Source organism: Ciconia boyciana, chromosome 7, assembly GCF_034638445.1.
Source record: "Ciconia boyciana chromosome 7, ASM3463844v1, whole genome shotgun sequence".
Classification (NCBI taxonomy): domain Eukaryota; kingdom Metazoa; phylum Chordata; class Aves; order Ciconiiformes; family Ciconiidae; genus Ciconia; species Ciconia boyciana.
This window is the reverse complement of record NC_132940.1, coordinates 11,711,059-11,730,844: the sequence shown is the minus strand read 5'-3', so window position 1 is coordinate 11,730,844 and position 19,786 is coordinate 11,711,059. Positions and strand designations below refer to the sequence as shown.

At 54.5% G+C, this 19,786-nt stretch overlaps 1 protein-coding gene across 1 annotated transcript in view; it reads right to left on the bottom strand.

Annotated features, from left to right (window-relative positions):
• ZSWIM5 (zinc finger SWIM-type containing 5) overlaps window positions 1-19,786 on the bottom strand; it is a 101,787-nt gene that overhangs the window by 7,628 nt on the left and 74,373 nt on the right. The window contains exons 3-9 of the mRNA XM_072866896.1: window positions 13,686-13,834; window positions 12,920-13,070; window positions 7,316-7,495; window positions 4,811-4,987; window positions 2,328-2,474; window positions 1,217-1,354; window positions 419-679 (exon numbers count right to left, since the gene is read on the bottom strand). Coding sequence (XP_072722997.1) covers window positions 419-679; window positions 1,217-1,354; window positions 2,328-2,474; window positions 4,811-4,987; window positions 7,316-7,495; window positions 12,920-13,070; window positions 13,686-13,834 — 1,203 coding nt within the window. The remainder of the gene's footprint in view (window positions 1-418; window positions 680-1,216; window positions 1,355-2,327; window positions 2,475-4,810; window positions 4,988-7,315; window positions 7,496-12,919; window positions 13,071-13,685; window positions 13,835-19,786) is intronic.

Below are 19,786 nucleotides of genomic sequence, written 5' to 3'. Positions count from 1 at the left end.
GAGTCCATCAGCTGTAATTAGCACAGCAGGATCTGTGGCTGGGGTTTGCACCACCCCAAAGCTTTGAGGATTGGCTCAGCAGCTCCCTGGTGCGTTACTCAAGTTGGATCCAGGGCAAAGGGCTGCTCTTTCCTTTTCTAAAAACCCTCTGAGGTCAAAATCCCTCAGAAACTGAGGCCACATGCTTAGCGCCCTTCTCTGTAACACCTCTGAGGTGGTCTCACTCCATGGATGTCAGCAAACCCTTGCTTTGCCAGATGATGGGGCAGAGCAGCCATCCTATGGACTCGGCACCACAGCCACAGAGGAAGAAGCCAGGATGGGGTCAGCCAGGAGTAAACCTTGGAAAGGGCACTTCGGAGATGTTACCAACACTCAGCTAAGATACAGAAGCCAGCTAGATGGACCAAGCCCCCACCTTCCAGCAGCAAGATGCACTGCTTCCGCAGGGTCTGCACAAGCACCGGGTCCAGCTCCAGGTCCTGCAGCCGGGCGATGATCTGCTCCTCGTTGCGGCACACCTTGTCCTGGGCATAGAGACCTTCAGGCATCACTCTCTGCTGACCCATCCCCATCAGGGCCACCTCTAAGGCCAGGGACAGGTAGGACTCGCTGCTGTCTTGGCTGCCGGTCGCAACGGGCACGTGTTGATACACTGGGGGTTTGGAGTCCCCAGCGTCTAGAAGAAGGGGGAGAGATGCAGCAAGGTTAGAAGAGCCTTCCTAGGTGGCAGAACCACGGCAGAGAGGAAAAACCTCTCAAGTTCAGAAACCAGACCCACGCTTCTCTTGCTGCCTGCCTTCAGTTACCCAGAGATGATGGATAAAAGCTTCCTGCAGGAGATGTGGGCTTCACCCTCCTTCCTGCTCTCACTAGGAGATGCAGGAGACCTGAGACCTCTGCAACAAGGTGCACAGCTGACACCAGAGCCTTCCCACAGGCTGGCATGCCTCGGCCCAGCTCTGCTAAGCCACTCTCCTGCTCTGCCCTGGCTGCAAACGAGAAAAACTGGGCTGGGAAACCTCACTTGGAAAACTCAGAGCGCTAACTTCCCCTCTCTGCACTGCAGCACTGTCCTGGCTGCTCCTGCAAAGGGGGAGAGAGGGGAGATTCGGAGCCCAGGAGTCCCAAGCCCCAGACCTGCACCCAGGGTCTGCCTGCTGGGCTCGGTTCAGCCGCAGCCACCGGGAAGGGAGCCAGGAGGAGCGCTCGGTACCTGAAATTTCAAGGCAATTTTCCTCTTCTAATCTACAAGCTTCGGTCAGGGTGAGGAAGAGGCAGCCAATGGGGTTCAGAGGGTGGCCTACCCAGCCCTCCAAGTTGGTGATGGTTGTTGCTCCTCGCTGCAGCAGGTCTGCAAAAAATGGAACAGAAAGACATTAAAAGTGAGGAATTTAAAGACAGGTTCTGCACCCAGAGGGGTCTCTGAGACCAGAGGCCTTTTCTTACCCCACAGCCTTGGACACGGGGACCTCCAGGGCCAACTTTGGCATGGTAGTTCACGAGGGCAAGGAGCAGCTCAGAGCAGCCACCATGCATGCTGTCACAGACATCAGAGGGAACAGGCACCCAACAAAAAAAGGTGCCCCTAAGGCCACGTAAGATGCAGTGACTTGTTCTCTGTTCCAGGAGGACACAAGGGACTGCAGAGTCCCAAGATGGGGTCTATGAAGTCAGACCTGCAGCTTATGGACTCAATTGCAATGGTAGCCTGAATGTTTTGGAAGCACAAGCAGAAATCTCTCCCGAGATGACAAAGACTCCCAGTGCATCTTAAAAGCTCCATCTTGTGATGATCTCAAGCTGGCTGAGCTAGCAAGGTCCAGGAGTCACTGACCACCAGCAGCACCGCAGTAACTGACCCCTGCTCCCTGCCAACTGCAACTGCAAAAGGAGACACACTGGGCTTGCCTCCTGGTACCATTTACTCAGCAAATACAAGGTGGAGGTAGCACACGCAGCCAGTTACCGCAGCTCTGCAGACAAGCAGATCCTCTTTAATGCAGGCATCACTTGCCTGTGCAATCCTTACAGGCAACCAGACATGGCAACAGTGGAAATGAGAACATCCCTATTCCAGCAGCCCGAAGACAGCACGTGGGCACCTCTGTCCTTAGCATGTGGGTACCAACAGTTTGGCTCAAGCAATCAGATGCATCAGTTTGTCTTCCTAGGGTGTGAGTAATCCCATACAGCGCTGCCCACCGTCAACCTCTGCTGCTCTAGATGGGGCAGCACTACTCTCTGAGGTGGAGAAGACTTTCTCAACCAGCTGGGACACCCCAGCCAGACCTTGTGAGACACTTCTCCCATAGCTCTATTCATACCTTTCTTCTGATGCTTATATATTTCCAGCTGCCTTTGCTGCTGCAGTCGCAGGGTGTTGATTATGGCAACAGTTAGTCGGAGAGCTTCTCTGGGATAGCCGTGGGAGCGCAGGGCATCCACCCGAGCACAGGCTGTCGGGACGTGTTCTGCAAGGCAAGGACAAATACAGGGCATAGCTGAGCCAGAGGAGCATAGAAATTCACGGGATGGTACTGATGGCGGGAGAGAACCTGACGGCATCAGGCTTCAGGGCATCTTCTTCTACTGATCTTCCCCACACCCCAGCTAAACTCCTGCTCCCTGTCTTGAATTCATTCCTTTCTCCCTGCTCCTGGCAGGGATGCGTACCAGGAATACTAACGGGACTCCTACCATGTCCAACCCACAGCAGCCACGTCAGTACCTAAATCCCCACCTCCACAAACCTTATCTAATGGAAGCATTTCCAACACACCATTGCTGCAATATGACGGCTCCAAACACACGCTGTTACAACCCTGCCACTCATTTCTCCTAAAATCTGCACAGCTTATGGTGATTTCTCTCATTGCTGTGCACCCAAACGCTTCTTAGCATCTCCTCCAACAACTCTCCCTGCTCTCATCACACAGGTGGTGATACATGGGGTGAGGCTGTGCATCCCGCACTGCGCTGAGGGCACTGGTAGGTCTGGGGTGATGTTATGAACTGCTTCCTTAACACCTCCATGGAGCGAGCTCTGCAGACACCCCATCTCTTCTGCAGCTCTCCTACCTGGTGCTTTATTATTAGGAACAGTTGCATGAACCCCCCCCCAAGACTCACAGTTGCTTAGGAATTCATCTGCTCCTGCTGCTCATTGCTCACCTGAAATCACAAGCAACTGTGGAGAGGATTATGACTGAGTGAGAAATTAGCAGGAGCAGATGACATGACATGTCGCATAACAAGCAGCGAAAATCCCATTTTCTTGCAAAATGTCCTACCAAGGGAAGGGAAAGGCAAACACAGAAGATCTAAAATTATGGCAGAGGGATAATTTCTACTCCTGGAAGAGCTCAGAAAGCTTTGGAAATGCAGACAACCACCTCCACAAATGGGGTTTCCACATCCCAAAGGTCACCCTCAAGGAACACACAAGAAAGAGGTTTCAGAACAAACACATCTGTAAAAGACCTTCTTGTTGCTCCCTCTATTCATTTGCTAAATGGATGAAATATTCAGCTTCTTGCTGAATTCATCACTGGAAGTTGCTGACAAACCACACTCCTCTCCTAGCACTGAGTCCCTGAAGGGGTGCCAAGAAAGTGAAAGCGCAAAATCAAAAAATCACGGCAAATATATCAGAAAAATAACATGCACCAATCAGCTGGGCCAAAGGGCTCACCAGAACCCAGATTATGCTAGGGACAGGGGAGCTGTGGCCACCATGTCCCTGCTAGATGGAGTCCATGGAAGCACTAACCCACCACCACTGCCTGTGGCTGCAGGGGAAGGAGACCTGCTGCCTGCAGCTACACCAAACTCTTCCCAGAGTAGAAATGTCCTCTCCCACTCCAGCTAAGCTAGCAGAAGTGTACCAGCAGCCTTCACATGGGCCCTTTTTAACTTATCTCCTGGCCTTAATAGCAACTTAGTGCCTGCTGCTCCACAAACCACATCTCTGGATGACTTTAAATATTCTCTGCTCATGTGGCTGGCTGACAGCAGACCCTGGCTCCTGGAATGGACAACAGTGCAGTGGTGGATTTTGACCTGTTCCATATCCATACATTCACCTCTTGGGCTGTAGGGATGAGGCATCCAACCCTCCTGGAAGGGGGGTGGGGGGGCTTGCGTCTCCCATTTTGGGGTCAGTCTGAGGGCTGACAGCCACACCAGATACCCCCCAAGCCCTTCGTCTCACTCGTTCTCATTACAGACATGTAGTCAAGGGTCTGCAGATCTGCCCAGGGTCATGACTTTGCAGCAGAGAAGTTGTGTGGCTTGAGGTACATGGACTAAAGGTCTACAGCACAGGAGGGTGCAGGGCTTGACTGGTCCAGTATGCCTTACGTTCATACAAGGCTTAATTGTACTGTCTGCTAATTGCCTTTAAGGGAAGACTATAGAGAGGGTGAGAGCAGGGAAGAAAAAATCCAGAGGATACAGCTGTGCTCCCCAGCCAACTTTCAAGGGACTGTACTGGGAACAGCGAGAGCGTGCACTGGGGACAGCCAGACACTGGCAGGATGAAAGAGGACACGATGACCCTGGCCCAAGCTGCCCAAGGGGAACCCAGACTGTAAGGATGTGGGGCTTGCTATAAGGACTGTGGCTAGGGTGTGGGAGGGCATCAGGTTCTTCTGCTCGCCCTACTCCTCAGGCTAAGGGCCAGGGAGGCACTTTCAATCTAGGATGCAGAAGCTTGCAAGGACCCAGCTTTGATGCCTTGGGTGGCTCTTCTCCACTAGCAGCCCTACCCACCCAGGCCATGCAAGGGGCTGCTGGTTTGGATGCTCACCTAGCCACAGCGGCTGCCCCTGGGAGTTGAAGAGGAGGCTCTCACCCTCCCGCTGGTAGGAGGGAGACACGTAGAAGTCACTGCTAATGATGCGCTGCAGGTGGCTGTCCTGCCAGTGGAGGTCACAGCCCTCGATCGCCCGGGTGAACACGGTTCGTCTGGGCCTGGCCAGCGAGTCTGCAAAGAGAAAAACCATCAGTGCCTTGGTGGGACAGGGGCAGCCTGTTCCTGCCCCCAGACACGACCTCCCTGGGAAAAGCAATGTCTTTACAACGAGAGCAAAGCCCCACCTGGTCCCACCCCAGCTGTTTCAGAGCTGAGCACAGGGGCTCCGGCTCCCACGCTGTGGCAGATTGCCTTTAGACACCTCTGCTGCCCGTCCCGTCTCTGATGGAGACTGCCATCTCCTTAGACGGCATTGCTAAGTAACTTGCTACAATAGCTGCCTTGGTCAGAGAGGTGAGAAAAAAGGCAGGGACTGCCCTGCCGCCAGCTTTCTGACGATAATCCACTGTCACATAGGAGGCTGACGCCTTGAAATGTGGCAGTGCATTCCCACCCCTGTGACATTCGGCGTGCAGGCAGCTGCCGGGGTCAGGACTGGGCTTCCTCAGCATTACTGCCCTGCAAGCACCACAAGCTCTCCTCTTCCGCTCCAACGCAAAGCCCCAGCCTCACTGAACCACAGCTGCTTAGATCAGCAGCACCCGAAGCTGTGAAGAGAAATGCACGAGCATGTCTCATCTGCCTCCGGGCGATGGGGGGAACCATCACCTTCCAGCAACCTCCCCTGGCTGTGTGAGAGGGCTGGAAGGGAGGAGATGGCACCGTCTGAAACCCCACCGCTGCTCTGCAGCAGATGTCTGTGCTCCTCTTCAGAGCTGCTCTGTAACTACAATGATATTTTCTAAGCTATTGAATGCTGGATGAGCATTTCACTCCAGCCAGACAGATCAGACAAGTGGTTTGTCAGGAGGAAAAGGCCCATCCGGAGCAATCCTGCTATCGCTCCAGCACGCCGGAGCACAAGGGCCAAACACAGCTGGTGGGCTGCAAAATGGGAAGCCCCAAAGGGGCTGCAGTGCTGAATGTTAGGTCCTGCAACCTGCAAGACGGGACGAGTTAAACACATTGGAGAGGGGAAAACAAAAGGCACTGCTCAAAGCTGATCCAGGGCGGCTGGATAAACACACTCTGGAAACGATGGCAACAAGCAATTACCCTGAATGCTGCAGGCACCCCGAGGTGGAGAGAAATTAAACAGGTGTTCGTACGCGCAGAACCAAGCCTGCTCACTTTACAGGGAAGGATTTCAGGAATCAGCTGTTCTCCTTTCAGTAATAAAAGAGGCTGGCAACAATTTGCAGCAGTATTTGCATATGCACAGACATTAACCCCGGGACACCTCCAGGGTTCCTGCTGCTTTCAGTCCCCTGCTTGGAGAGGCAGGAGCGCAGGGACAAGGGGACATCCCTGCCATGTGCTTTGGAAACTCCCTGCATGTCTAAAAATGTGACCTGCTCAGCCCTGGTGACCTGCCCCGAATGCCGGAGCGAATCCTCAGCGGAGCTGGGAACACCAGGGGGGAGTCCCGGGGCTGGCGCAGGACATGGAGCAAGGCCAGGTTTAAATTAATCTGCTCCCTGAGGACGCGCACGGGGAGGTGGCTGGGGCGTGCGGTCTTGGCCGTGGCTGGGGTGGGCTGGCAGGACAGCCACGCTCCCGAACTGCTGCTGGGGGACTAATCCCACCCAGAAGAGTGAAGTTCCCTCCGCAGCACAGCTGCCATCCCCCTCTCCTCTTCCCACTTTGGCTGCACGTAATACACCAAAGAGCAATTCCAGTGCAGCAGATGGAGGCACGGTAAGAGCAGTAACTTTCAACTAATGTCTACTTCAGGCAAAAGGAAGGGGAAAAAGTGCTTTAAAGGGATCAAATGCTTTGTCAGGGGTTGAGAAAATATTTTAGCACGAAGGAACAACCCCATAACTACATTGCTCCATTTGTGCTCTGCACTTGAACCACGTTTAACATCCCTGGCTAATGACTTATCTACCATCTGAATCAAAGCCCAGAAGCGAGACCCAAGGGCTGGGCGAGGGGCTCTGCACCACCTCCAACTCCTCACTCTCACATTACAGCCAGGGCTTCAGAGCTCAGTTCCACTCCGATTCAAGCAGCACCGTTTTTCTGTAAAACTCCATACCTAAACCTGCACAGACCATATAGATCCAAACTCCCCCGTGGTCAAATTGCTTTAAAATGGCCTTTGAAAATTATTTGATGCTCAAAATACAAGTGACTTCACCCAAGATGTCACAAAAAGCCAAACATTTCCAAGCGTATGTAAAACCAGAGGCTGTGAAGAGAAATGTTTTGTATTCCCATGCCTCCTGGAGACATCACCACCAGGTGAATTGAGGTCTCTCAACACTGAGGTGAGTTTTGACCCTGACCCAACCCCTGTGGCCATCGGCTGCATTTCCACCTCCTGCCCAGACTCACCTTGGCTGTGACCAGAGCTCTGAGTAAGCGCGTTGGTGATGTTGGGAAGCTCATTACCGTAATTGCCATCTTCTAGGGGACACACGTCCATCTCACCCCACTTGCGCAGTTGCCGGAGCCAGCAGGATTTCTCTTCCAGCTTGCAGTGTGGGTTTAACACCACGCACACCCACAGTGCCCCTAAACAAAGCCAAGAAATCAACGAGGTGCCACCACCATATCCGCAGGGCAAAGCTCTTCTGCTGCCGCGCTCGTCGTGAGAGCCTGCAAGGTTTCATCAGCGTCCGTAAACTCATTTCAGCATAATGCACGGACCCAGGAGGGGGATTTAGACAGCTTTTAAATAAAAGTGAAACTCCTCTGTAATGAAGCTAAATTATAATCTCATGAGATGGGGGACAGTGGGGAGGAGGGAAGAAGAGAGCGGCTGTGTATGAATTTGTGAGTGCTTCTGTCTGCCAGGACAAATCTAGTGTTTGAACTACACATCAAAGCATGCTTAAAAACACCCTGGCAAGCTGCAGAGTCTGTATCTCCAAAGACTAACCTGATTTTGATCCTACCCACGTTCCAAGCGCTTTAAAGCCCTCTCCGAATGCTATTTCATCTGCTATTGTTCTTCAGGCCATTTGCATTCAACTATTTAAAAAGGAGATTTGGTGTATTTTCTTCCCTTTTTTTTTTTCTTTTTCTTTTTTAATCCCCAGTAGCCCCCAGCCTGCAGAGGAACCAGCTGAGGAACCTGGAGCTTGGCTCAATGTCTCGCAGGCAGGAGCCCTCCAAGGTGCAAGCCCTCCAGATATGGCAAGCAGAGGTGCCCATCAGTAGGACAAACATGCTGACACCCTCCAGGTCAACTATGGGACCTCACAGGCCTGACAATGCTGTCTGCTGCGTGAGAAGCAGAACCAGGCCCAAGGACTTCTGTCGTCATCAAGATCCAGCTCACCCTTTCATAAGACAGGGCTGACGCTGGTGCTGCTAACCGAGCCTCACCGACTCTCCTGGGTCAGCCACTGCTCTGAAAAGGGCTGCAGCAACCCAAATAAGTGCAAAACCGTGAATTCTCCTTTAGCTAATTGCGTTTCTGCCCAAATTTCCCTGCAAGGCTGCCAGATGCAGCACGTCCCCTCCCTTGTGCCTGCCCCGTGGGGTGGGATGGCTACGTGCTGGCACAGCTGCAGTGCACAGTGTCCCCGGGGATCCCCCTGAGCTGAGCAGCCCTTGCTGCTCCTCTCTCTGCCCAGGTCGGATCCTGTAACACACCCAGGACAGCTCAGCCTCCTGCAGAAACACCCTCCCCTGCCTCTCCTCCATAGGCCCAGTGGACACCTGGAGCACCTTTCTTCTCCCCACCCACCCAGCTGCTCTCCCCCAGCTCTCCATCACTCCCAGAAGCAAAATTCCCATCCCAAAGTGACAGCCAGCAGCAGCAGGACAACATCACCCGACACGGCTCTGCTGCGTGATGAGGGGATTCCTCCAGGCACCCAAACCATCTCCCTCGCTCGCTGTGTTTTGTGCAGCAGCTCCCCAGCTGCACAGCCGCACTGTCGAGCTGCACAGCAGCCCCGAGCGAGGCTGCGACTCCGACACAGGCAGCCGGAGCAGCCAGTCCCTTTTCCAGGCAGTGCAAGGCAAAACCAGGCTGAGTAGCAATGTCTTGACTCTGGCTCCACTCCGGTGTCTCCCTGCTCCTCTGGGTTATAGCTGAGCTTTGGTGGTGCTTTTGGGGTGCATCTCCCAGCACCCATCCTCTGCTGGTTGGGACTTGTGGACATTAGTAAGGCACGGAGGCTGTGCACGTCCAGCTCCTAGGAGCAGCTTGGCTCGGCAGGAAAGACGTCAAGGCATCACAACGCAGATGGTGGCAGCAGCATTGCATCCAGGAACGGGCATGGGAAAAAGCAACCACATGTACTGAAGATCAGCAAATATTCAAAGCAGCCCTCACCCAGTCCAGCTCCACCCACATCTCAGCTCCGCTGCTCCCAGGAAACCCCACCAAAACCCCACTCCTGTCTGATGAACAGAGGGGGAAGAAGACTTTTGAGCTGCAACATCAGCACTTAATGCATGTGCAAGAGAAGAGCTGACTCCTTTGGGGCTTCCAGGGCCCATCCCTCCCAGAGCCCATCACTCCCAGGCTCCTGTAGGCTCCGCAGGGGCTGCATGGACACAGCATCTTCCAAAAAATCAGGTCTCAGCTCCGGAAAATGAGTCTTCCTTAAGGCTCTGGTTACTGCCCCTCAGCTGAGCGGTGGGCGCCTGCTTGCTGCCCGTCCCGAGGGCATGAAACTTCCCACCTCCTTGAACGGGCATGAGCCAAATCCTGCACTTGGTTCCTGGTGTTGGGCGTCCCGGGGCTCCGACTGGTTTCAGACACCCCGTTCCCACCAGCACTCCCGCCCGTTGTCGCTGCTCCTCTTCACCCGCTCTGGAGCTGCTTATGCAAAAAGCAGCCTCCGGCGATTTCGGCTTGCGCTCCCGACGGTGAGCAGAGTGGCTTGGCTGACAGGTGGTAACAAGGCTTGGTGCTCCAGCTCCGCCGCCCCCACGAACGGGATGCGCCCACTGGATTTTTGGCTCCCACAGTTCGGCTAAGATGCGATCCTCAGAAGCCTCATGACTTCACAGGCTATTTTTGGGAGCCCTCTGAGGCATCCTTTGCTTGCCAAAATGCCGTGCCCCTGGGCTCTCCTGCAGAAGGGAAGATGTGGCGGGGAGGTGGGGACAAGGAGGGAAGAGGGATTTGCATCTATCTCGGCCACGACAGTTATCTGGAAGATGAAAAAGAGGGGTTTTCTGAGCCCTGTGGTCAAGTGACATCAGCTGACAGCACAAGTGACTCCTGTCCTGAGCCGAAATGCCGCGCCAGGTCAGATTCCGTGTCTGCTCACATGCTGCAGAAACCTTCATCTGAACTTTCCGATAGCAGAAGGTTAAGTGGGGAACAAAGAGGCAGATCACGATTAAGCTAAGCCTCTAAACAAAAATGCTTTTTGATGACAGGGCTGGATGCAGGGACGGGGGGGGTCAGAGCCTTCCCAGCCCAGCGGTCCTGGCTGCTGGCCCTGGAGAGGACAGGCGCTCCGATCCCGCGCCCAAGTTTCCAAACCATCAAAGAAATTCTCCTGTTTCCCACAGGGTCGCTCCCCAGCTTAATCTGCTGAAATTCCCCACTGTAAACAAGTGGCCGAGATAAATAAACCCGTCTCCAGGCAGATTAAGGTCAGGCTGCACTTCAGCTGGTTTTTCGTCTATTTTTTGTAATTAGGCTTTAATCGTAAGTACTAATGCGCCAGGGCAAATACTCCCACGCCGCAGAGCTCTCCATCCAGCAGGTCTTTCCTTTGGCTCCCCAGCAGACGGGGCAATAGATGTTCAGTTGGCAGCACATGCACAAGCAAATGATGCCCTTTTTATTTTTTTTTTTTTTTCCCCAAACTCTGAAATCCTGCAAAATCCTTTACATTTTCCCCAGCATAAATCCACAATCTTCTTTAAGGCTGATCTTCCAATCCCACGCAAGTCTGTGAAGCAGTCTTTGCTAAAATCAATGATTAATTATTAAACACGTGCCCGAAATAATTTCCGCAAGGCCCGTTTTTCTCTTCCACGTGGCAGGGGAACGCGGTCTGTGCTGGGGCTTCCTGCAGCAGCTGGCACCGGGCCCTTCGTCCCTCCCTTTGGCAGCAGCGGTAACGCCGGGCAGCTTTGGCATCCGCAGCCCACGGGCGGTCAGACAACGTGCCTTCACCGCCCCACGCGCCTCGGCTACCGTTGCCTGCTCAGCCATGGTGTGGGACATCTCTCCGCATTGCTGATGTTCATTACCAGTGAACACCACCAACTCGCTGCAGCTCTGGTCCCTCCATGCCTTGACCCATCCTTCAGAGGGATGGTCTGTTCCTACAGCAAACGCTGCCCAGGTCCAAATCCAAAAGGCTTCTGTGAGATGGGGGCAATAATCCCTGCTCTGAGTATAGTCCATGCCCATCCTGCCCTGGAGCCACTTCTTGGACCATCACTGTGTGCTCCGCAGGGGCTTCTCTTCAGCATGGAGATGCCCAAATACCTTCCACGTGACGTGCCTATGCCAAGCGAGCCGCTTGCTCTGACGTGCGTTTGCTGGCACCACATTTCACCTGCTGTCATGCTGATCCAGCCTTGGTAGGGCCCTGATGTTCCCTAGCCACCCTGCCATCTGCTGATGGGAACGTGCTGTCACCTCCTCCCGCTCTGCCAACCAAAACTATGCGCATCGACCTGGTCCTTGCACGGTTAAGCCAGGACTGAAACCCAACCGCTCCTGCCTTGTGTGTGTGGGAAGGGAGGGAGGGCTCTCGGCTTGGATAGCAGTTTGAAGTCTGGCCAAATAATCTGTAATTCTGGGCAAACTGCTTCCTGCATCCAGGCCTGCCTAGACACCCATTCATCCACGTTTCACCAACACGTTTACTTTCTTCCATGCGGAAATTCTGGCTTGGTGGATTTGGCCACCTCTCCAGGAGCCTTGCATATCCAACCATCTAGCTGCAGTGTCCCAAAATCCTGGAAATATCTTCTTGGCAAGCAAGCACAGATGAGCTCTTCAGAGCTGGTGTGGTTATTTCCATCTAGGGAACTTCACACAGAAGTGAGACATCCCACCCCTGCCTGGCCCTTGTCTGTGCTGTTTGGCCAGGCTCTCGGGTCTCACAGCTATGTTTGCATTTGTTCGGCACTTGGTAAGAGGGTCTGTGACCCCAGCTGCAGTTTCAGGTACTCCAGCCCCTGGACCACCCTCAACCTTCTTCCAGTTCTACAACATCCCTTTGGTCCCAGCCCGTGCGCCCTTGCCCTTACACAGCATCTCCCACCGGCAGGCCGCAGAGGAGCTCAAACTCACTCATCATGAAACTATGGCACAAGTCAAACTATCCACCCAAGATCCCAGATGTCCAGGAGAGCCCAGAACTGCTGGGTTAAATCCACCACACAACCAGCCTCCCTGGGCCCACGTCATCTAAATGTTTTATTCTAATGATATTATGGTGTCAGCCAGCTGAGCCAGTGTCTAAGGTGCTTAGCTAGAATTACCCAGAACTGCATTTCCCTTAAGGCCAGGCTCTGCACTGGCCATCCTGCCCCCCTCACCCTGGAAACGTGCACCAGAGCATGCAGAAATCTGTTAAGACGGGATGAGACCTGAGAACCTGCCTTTCCCCCTCTGGATCATGGTTCCTCCAGGAATGGCACTTCCATGTCTCCAGGCTACATCCAGCCCCTGGGGCTCACCAGCCTGCATCCTCCCTCGCAAAGGCCTCGGGGCAGCACACCAAACGCCGGGCTGCTGCAAGTATGGGACCAGCCACACTCCGCGCACCCATCATCCTAGACTCCTTTGCAGGAGAAGGGCTGGTTTAAGGTGTTGAACTGTACAGCTGGGGCCTGATCCAGCTGTCCCACCAGGATTTCCCCAGCAGGGGACAGAGCAAGGTCCTGGCATCTCTTAGGGCCTCTGCTCCCAAAAAAGAGCCCCAAAAGCCTCTGAGAGGATGTCTGCTGGCCCAGCAGCCCAGGCGACCATGCTGCTACTCTCTGCAAGGCAGTGACACTTACCCAGCTCATCCCAGAGCTGCCGGCACTTCTCTGTTATGCCCGTCCCCTGCTGCCTCCAGAGGGAGAGCCGAGGATCGGCCATGAACTGCTCCGTTATCAACGTCAGCATCCTGGCCCCGTTGGAGTCCCTCATGCGCAGCATCTCCCGAACCTGGAAAGGACAGAAAGAAGGTCCTTTGTGAGACAAACCATGGTCCCCTGGAGGTGTTTAATACACGGTCACCTGTCTGGCAACCCACAGCTCCCTCAGTCTGGCGGTCCAGACTGTAAATATATACATATATATGTGTATAACATATAGTCATACATTATGACACTCATGCAATGGCTGGTTGGAGTTCAGCTGAGTAGCAGCCACAGCCTAGGCTGTGAAGAGGACCAAGCAATCGAGAACATGAAAACAAGGCCCTTCTGCAAAGAAAGCGAAGAGCCTGCAGGCTGGTGCCACCTCTCCATGGTCTCAGTAGGCTCTGCAGGGTTGGCCTTCCCCGCACCGTGCTGATGGGGAGATGGGGGAAAGCCCTCCCTCATGCGGGGATCATGGCAAGCCCATCCTGTGGGAGGAAGGGACCTGCCAGGAGAGCGGGTGAGACAACCCAGGCCTGACCCAGAGCCTGGATTACAACCGCCTGCTCCGCGACCGGGCGAGAAGGCACTAGAGCAGAGATTCCCAGCTGTGACGGGCACCCTGCCAGGGCAGCCGGAGAGCTGCTGGCTACGTGACGTGCTGAGCGGAGAGGGGAGAGAGCAGCCGGCTCCTCCTCACCTTGGCAAACATGGAGTTGAGCTGCTTCCCCGAGCCGTAGTACCCTCCCTGAGATAGGAACAGCTTCACCTGCTCTCGGACCTGCTCCTCATCCAAGTGCCAGCAGTTCTCGTCATCGATGCTGGCCCCAGCAGTGGGGTCAGGAGCGCCTAGGGGGATGAGGAGGGAGGAGAAAAGAGACAACCGTGTTTATAGCAGCAGGGTCAGCAGTCCCACCAGCAAGAAGAAGTGGACCTACCTCTATTTTATATGGACCCACCTCTATTTTATCAGCTCAGGTGAGGGAAAACCAACCAGGTTCCCAGGCAGTGAGCCCCAGCTGACAGCATCATGCTCTCTTTCCACAGCAGTGGCAGCAGCCGTCAGGAGGGTTCCTGACCACAGGGCTAATGCCTAGCTAGCCCCTCTCCCTCTGCGCCCCACGTGAAGTGAGGCTGAGGAAGAGCCTTCCTCCAAAGCCCCGGGGGAGCAGGCAGGGCAGCTGCAGAGCCCGCAGTGCTCCCTGGCTCCCAGGATCGCCCAGGGTGCTCCTCCTCCTGCTCCACATCACCGGTTTAACCATCAGTAAAGCTCCAGCTCCTGCAAGCCCTTCCCCACATTAGCAACAGTCGAACAGAGGTACCGCTGCATGGGGGCTCCAGAGCCCCAGGTTAAATGCGTGGTCCTGCCCCTCATTTGCTTTAGGACAGGGGAAAGTCCCTGTGCATCAGTGTACCTGCCTGGGAGAGACCGTCTGCTGGAAAGAGCAAAGGATCAATAATCCTTCAAAGAGCAAACTGTGACTGGAGCAGGGCCTTTGGCAGGCACATGTGTGCATTCACAGGCTGTATTTCATCTTCCAGAGAACAAAAAAAAGAAAAAAACCCACAAGTGCTTTAAACAACAGCTTGGATCCACCTCCCCTTGCCTTGCTCCTCTCAGTTCCCATTTTTCCCTCCCGAGTGCTGCCCTACTTCCCAGCAATGTCCCCGGCTTCCCAGGCTCACGGGGCAGGCAGCAGCACGGCTCCAGCGAGCAGCCAGGAGCACAAAAGGGAACAGAAACTCAGCTTTTCGACTCCCCACTTTTGAGCCCTGCTCTGCAGAAACCCCTCAGTGAGAACCAGTGCCAAGGAGCGACCGGTGCCGCTGGAGGATGCTCCGCTCCACTTTGGTCTGCTTCTCCCATCCCGTCTCCCTCTCGAGCGAGGAAGGGGGTCAGCACGGGAAGAGCGAGGCGCTGCACGGACAGCCAAGGGACGCTGTAGCCGACACATTTCCAATTAAATCTTAAAGATGTCTTCCCCACTCGACTGGGATCTGGTTGGGGAGCAGACATCGCTTTCAGGCGGAGACAGCTCAGGATGCTGCACACGCCCCAGCTCTGTGCGCTGCTGAACCAGGTGCTCAAATGCAATTCATGAAAATCAAGCTCCAGGATGCCTTCTCAGCAGGGCAACTGTCTCTTCTTGGCTTGTAAACAAGAGGACATCAACCCGAGGGGTTTTGCTCCTCCGGCAAAGCCTGAGAACGGCTCCTGACCCGATAAGATACAGCTATTTGTATTTAATGTCCTTTACAAAATTCCTTTAATTTCTGCTAACAGTTCCTGCCCGAGAGCTGTTCCAGCAAGCTCTAGGTGCAGCCTGCACTGTGCTGAAGGGAGAGGAGGATGCTGCTCCCTCTGTAGAATAATTTATAGTTGACAGAACCACGTAATTGGGACGGGAGCTGAAGCAGCAGAAAGGAAATCACAGCCCCTGGATGAGCACAAGGGCTTTCGCCTACAGCCCCGTGCATGCCCTGATTCTGCTCCCAGGCTGCCGGTGGCCAAGCCCCACCATAAGCCATGAGGGACCACCACACCAGGACCAGTCCGTCCTGGCTGTCTCAGCTTTTCCTGGCTGTCTCAGCTTTTCCGTGCCTTTTCCTTCCCTCCCCCCAACCCCGTCCTTATCTCGCAGATAAAGAGCAGACAAGCCAGCGATTATCCCCTATCAGGAACCGATGACTAATCTGTCTACCACGAGCGTTTATCCGTCCCCATCGCAGAGGTATCCCAGACGCTTGCACTCTTAATATCCTCCTCCCCACCATCCCACCCACCACTCCCAGCTGCAGCTTGATCCGGTCTCGGCTGCCTCTATAGGGACCAGGAGGGCGCGGATGCCTGGGGTGACCCATCCCACCCCAGCTCAGCCCATCCTTGGTCCCTCACCGAGGCCGCTGTGACAGATAAAGGTGGAGGAGTCAGCAAGATGCAAAAAGTGGCTGCATTTTTGGGGGGTTCCCCGGGCTACCCTCAGCGCTCGCTGCTCACACATAGCGTTAGCAACGGAAAGCCCAAGCAGCGAGGAAAGCAGCGTGCAGTGCAGCTAAATAAAACCTCCTCCTCCCACGCAACACATTGAGCACTTCGCATGTTGGGGTTCGGGCCGCAGCCAAATTAGTAACGCGCCTCCAAATAAAACCCGCATTTGCTTGTAAATGTATTTTGCTCTCCTATAAAAGATTCAGAGAGAGGGTTGTAATAGCAGATTCCCACACGTGCAACACAACCCAGCAGATAACGGGCTGCCCAATTACGCTGGGGAGCTGGTTAAACATTTAAGAGCAAACAACGGGATTTGTGCTGGGTTTAAATATTAATGGCAGGATTTGTCCACTTCCCCTTGCCAACGTTCACACCGTGGGGGCTTCGGCAGCGGCATGCCGTGACGCAGCTGATGAGCGATTCCATGTCTCGGCTCCAAAGGAGCAGGGAACGGCATGTAAAACAGCCCGGCGCCTGCGTAACACGTTTCTCATATAGCAGCATTCCTGCTCCAAAGAGCCCTGTTTCAGATGTGCTGGATTTTGGTCCTGCCAGATTCAGATTTAAGGAAACACCACCCCACCTCTTGAGTGGAAAGAGGGTTTCACCAGCCCATTTACACTGGCTGTAGAAACAGAGATAAAAATGCAACCCATCAAAGGAGAAGCAGGACCCCCTCCCTTGCTGCGGGCTCAGGGTTTAACTGTTTGACAGCCAAGTGAGACTTCTCCAGGGAGATACAAAGACTGAGAAATAAGGACTGGAAAAATCTACAAATTAGAAAACAGAGCAAAGCCAGGCATGGAAAATTCAACGCCTTGCTCAGAAATTAGCTGCCCAACGTGAAGAAAATGAAAGCAGTTCCTGGACCAGAAAGCAGCGGGTTTCCAGGGCTGAGGAAGTGGTGGGATCCCGTGGCTCACACCGAGGCATCGGCGCATCCTGGACCCAAGCTCATGAACCCAAGAAGGGGAGACACATCAGCCGGGCACTGTGGGAAGCACTCCCAGAGCATCTCATGCAGAGCAGCAGTGGTGACACAAAGGAAAAAGGATCATTATTATTCTTAACCAGTGCCTGGAGCTGATAAACTGATGGTAAAAGCAACCCAGGGATGCAGGTGGCCGCCCTGGCACCTCCCTGGTGGTCATCTCGGCTAACCATGCCCGGTACCCGCTGGCAGCTCAGGGTCTGGCCGTGCTGGCCCTGGGGTTGGCGGTGCCGGGGAGGGCTCTGCCAGCTGGCTGAGCTGCAGCTGCCCAGAGCAGGGCTGGCCATCGTGGCGGTGGTTCACAAGGGCCATCTCATGACTGCACGTGGTGGCTTTGCTGAACACCTCTGGGCTGCCTTGCTGGCATCCGGAGAGAAAACAGACATGAAGGAACAGCTCAGGGAGGGGAGGACACGGACAAATAAACAAACAGCAGAAAACCTCGGAGAGAAAATAACCAGGCACCAGAAAGGAAATGAACTCTAACGAGGGATTAAAAATAGCAGCAAAGCAAGGAGTCAAGCTCTGCCAAGGCTCCTGGTTCGTTTTCAAGGGGAGACAGGTTGCATGGAGCCTCCAGGGAGGCCTGAAGATTCACACCCATCAGACAGCGATGGGGAAAGCGAAGCCAGACCAGCTCCCAGCACGATGGCCGGGAGCTCTCTGGTCCAGCGGGTACCAGCGTGGGGTCCATCTGTCTTTGGAAGCCCCTCGTCAAGCACCACATCCACACTCTGGGGTCATTCAGCAGCCCCAGTGGCTCTGCAAGACAAGGGGGAAGAGCTGGCAGAAGAGCCTTTCTCTCCAGCACTCAGGTGTGCTATTTTCCCTTAAATTCACATCAGCTCAGCAACCAGGAACACAAATCCCCCGGAGACCTGACCTTCTCCTCCTCCCCAGTGGGAAGGCAGAATTTCAAATAGATTTACCGGTGCTGCCCTCCAGACGCTGTCGTGGGATGACCTCAAAGTTAAAGACCTCCTGCGGACTCCTCAAACATTAGCCCTGGCTCAGTGCGACAGGACAAGCAGGCAGGGACTTCCTGCACGGCTGACCTGGCAGCTGACTTGCTGTGCACAAGAAGCAAGACAGGCCAACGGGTGAAGGACAGTATTAGCCCAGAAGTTGAAGGAAGGGCTAAGAATACATCTGGGACAAAAATGAGAAGATGAGGCAGAGGGCTCCTTATGGCTTTTGCATGAGCAGATCTGGTTTTTCCATGCCAAAGCCTGAGGGACCATTCCCACTAAGAGTTTTCTGAAGGTCCTCTCCTCCAAGGAAGCTCCCGAGACCCTGCAGGACCACAGAGGCCCCTCGGTGATTCACACTGACTTCGCTGGCTTGCTCTTGGAGGGAGCTGCCCCTGCACTGCAAGACAGTGGAGGTTTTGTGGCTTTTCTCACTTCTGGCTGAGAAGAGCATCCCAAGCCTTTCGATGGCATCAGCTGAGCGCCACAGACACTGTGTCACCCACTGGCATTTCCGTGGGGCAGACAGACCGTCCCGACCACGTCTCCTGGGCTGAGGGCAGCAGCTCTCCTTGCCGTGCCCAAGTGCTGCTCAAGCAGGATGAGTTACCGAGCTGCAAACACTCGGCCTGCCAAAACCTGCTCCTCACCCATGGAAGGGGGAGACTTCACCAATGATGCACGAAGGATACCTCTAAGCCCCAAATCTTCTGGGCCCACAGGCACTCTCACTCTTCAGAGCTGCCTGTCTTTAAGCTTCTAATTAAAGATTTTAATGACCACCATCTCTGTCGCTGCAGTGGTCTCCACCAGCCCCCTCTCCTTCCTTGGCCGCAGACTGCTTTTGCCCTCAGGAAGAATCCAATGTTTGCCTCCAAAGCCCAGACATCCCAATCAGGCTCAAAGGATGTATCTGAGACAGTAGCTTTCCTCTTGTACACCCCACAATGATCCTGTCTTCCTCTTAAAATAAATTCAAATCATTCCCTACAAGCATGAACCAAAACACAAGAGAAGATGAATGCCACCTCCCAAGCCTGCTGGTTGACTTGGACCCTGCGCACTCACTGCTGCTGGATGTTGGATCCACGCTGCAAGAGCAGGAAACTCAGCGCTGTCAGGACTCATTAGTGCTTCTGAGTTCCTCCTCCTCCGTATTGCTTGCTTTTACCCCTGAAATCTCCCTCTCTGCCTGCAGTTCCCATTTCAGTTCTTTCTCTCAGCCTTGCCCTCTCTGATACCTCCTGGCCCTCTGCAATACCTTACTGCACCAAAGCAATTGCTCTCTGTTCCACCCTTCCATGGCAGAAGGACATATTCTTCCCATGGTTCATGGTAGTAGAGCATGAATCCCCCCAAAAGCAAAGCTGCACCTATCCCTGGCATGTCCACCACAGCTGGTGGCCTGGAGCCACTTTCTCAGCTTGCATTTCCCCAGGTCAGGCTGGCCCCGCAGCAAACCAACGCGAGCCCTGGGCTGGCGCTCTGGGAAGACCAAAGGGAGCAGGGTGCCAAGGTGACCACGACCAGATGCTCCTCACTCTGGCTGTTGGATCCAAGCTCTCCAGCTGCAGGTCCTGGCTGCCCCCAGCAGCCACCCCACCAGGAAAGACCAAGCAGCCGCAAGTCACATTTGCTGGCACAATCACAACCTTGCAGCCTTGCTCCGTGCCAGACAGTCATGCTGCTGACTTTGTCCCCAAGCAGGAACTCACTTGAGGAGGGGACACAGCAGCACTGAAACCCACCCCAGTCTCCTCACTCCAGCTGCCACTTCAGACGCCGAGCGTGGACATGTCAGACACGTGAGACGCTCTCGCTGTGAGCACGCTGCCCTTTGCAGCCAGCTA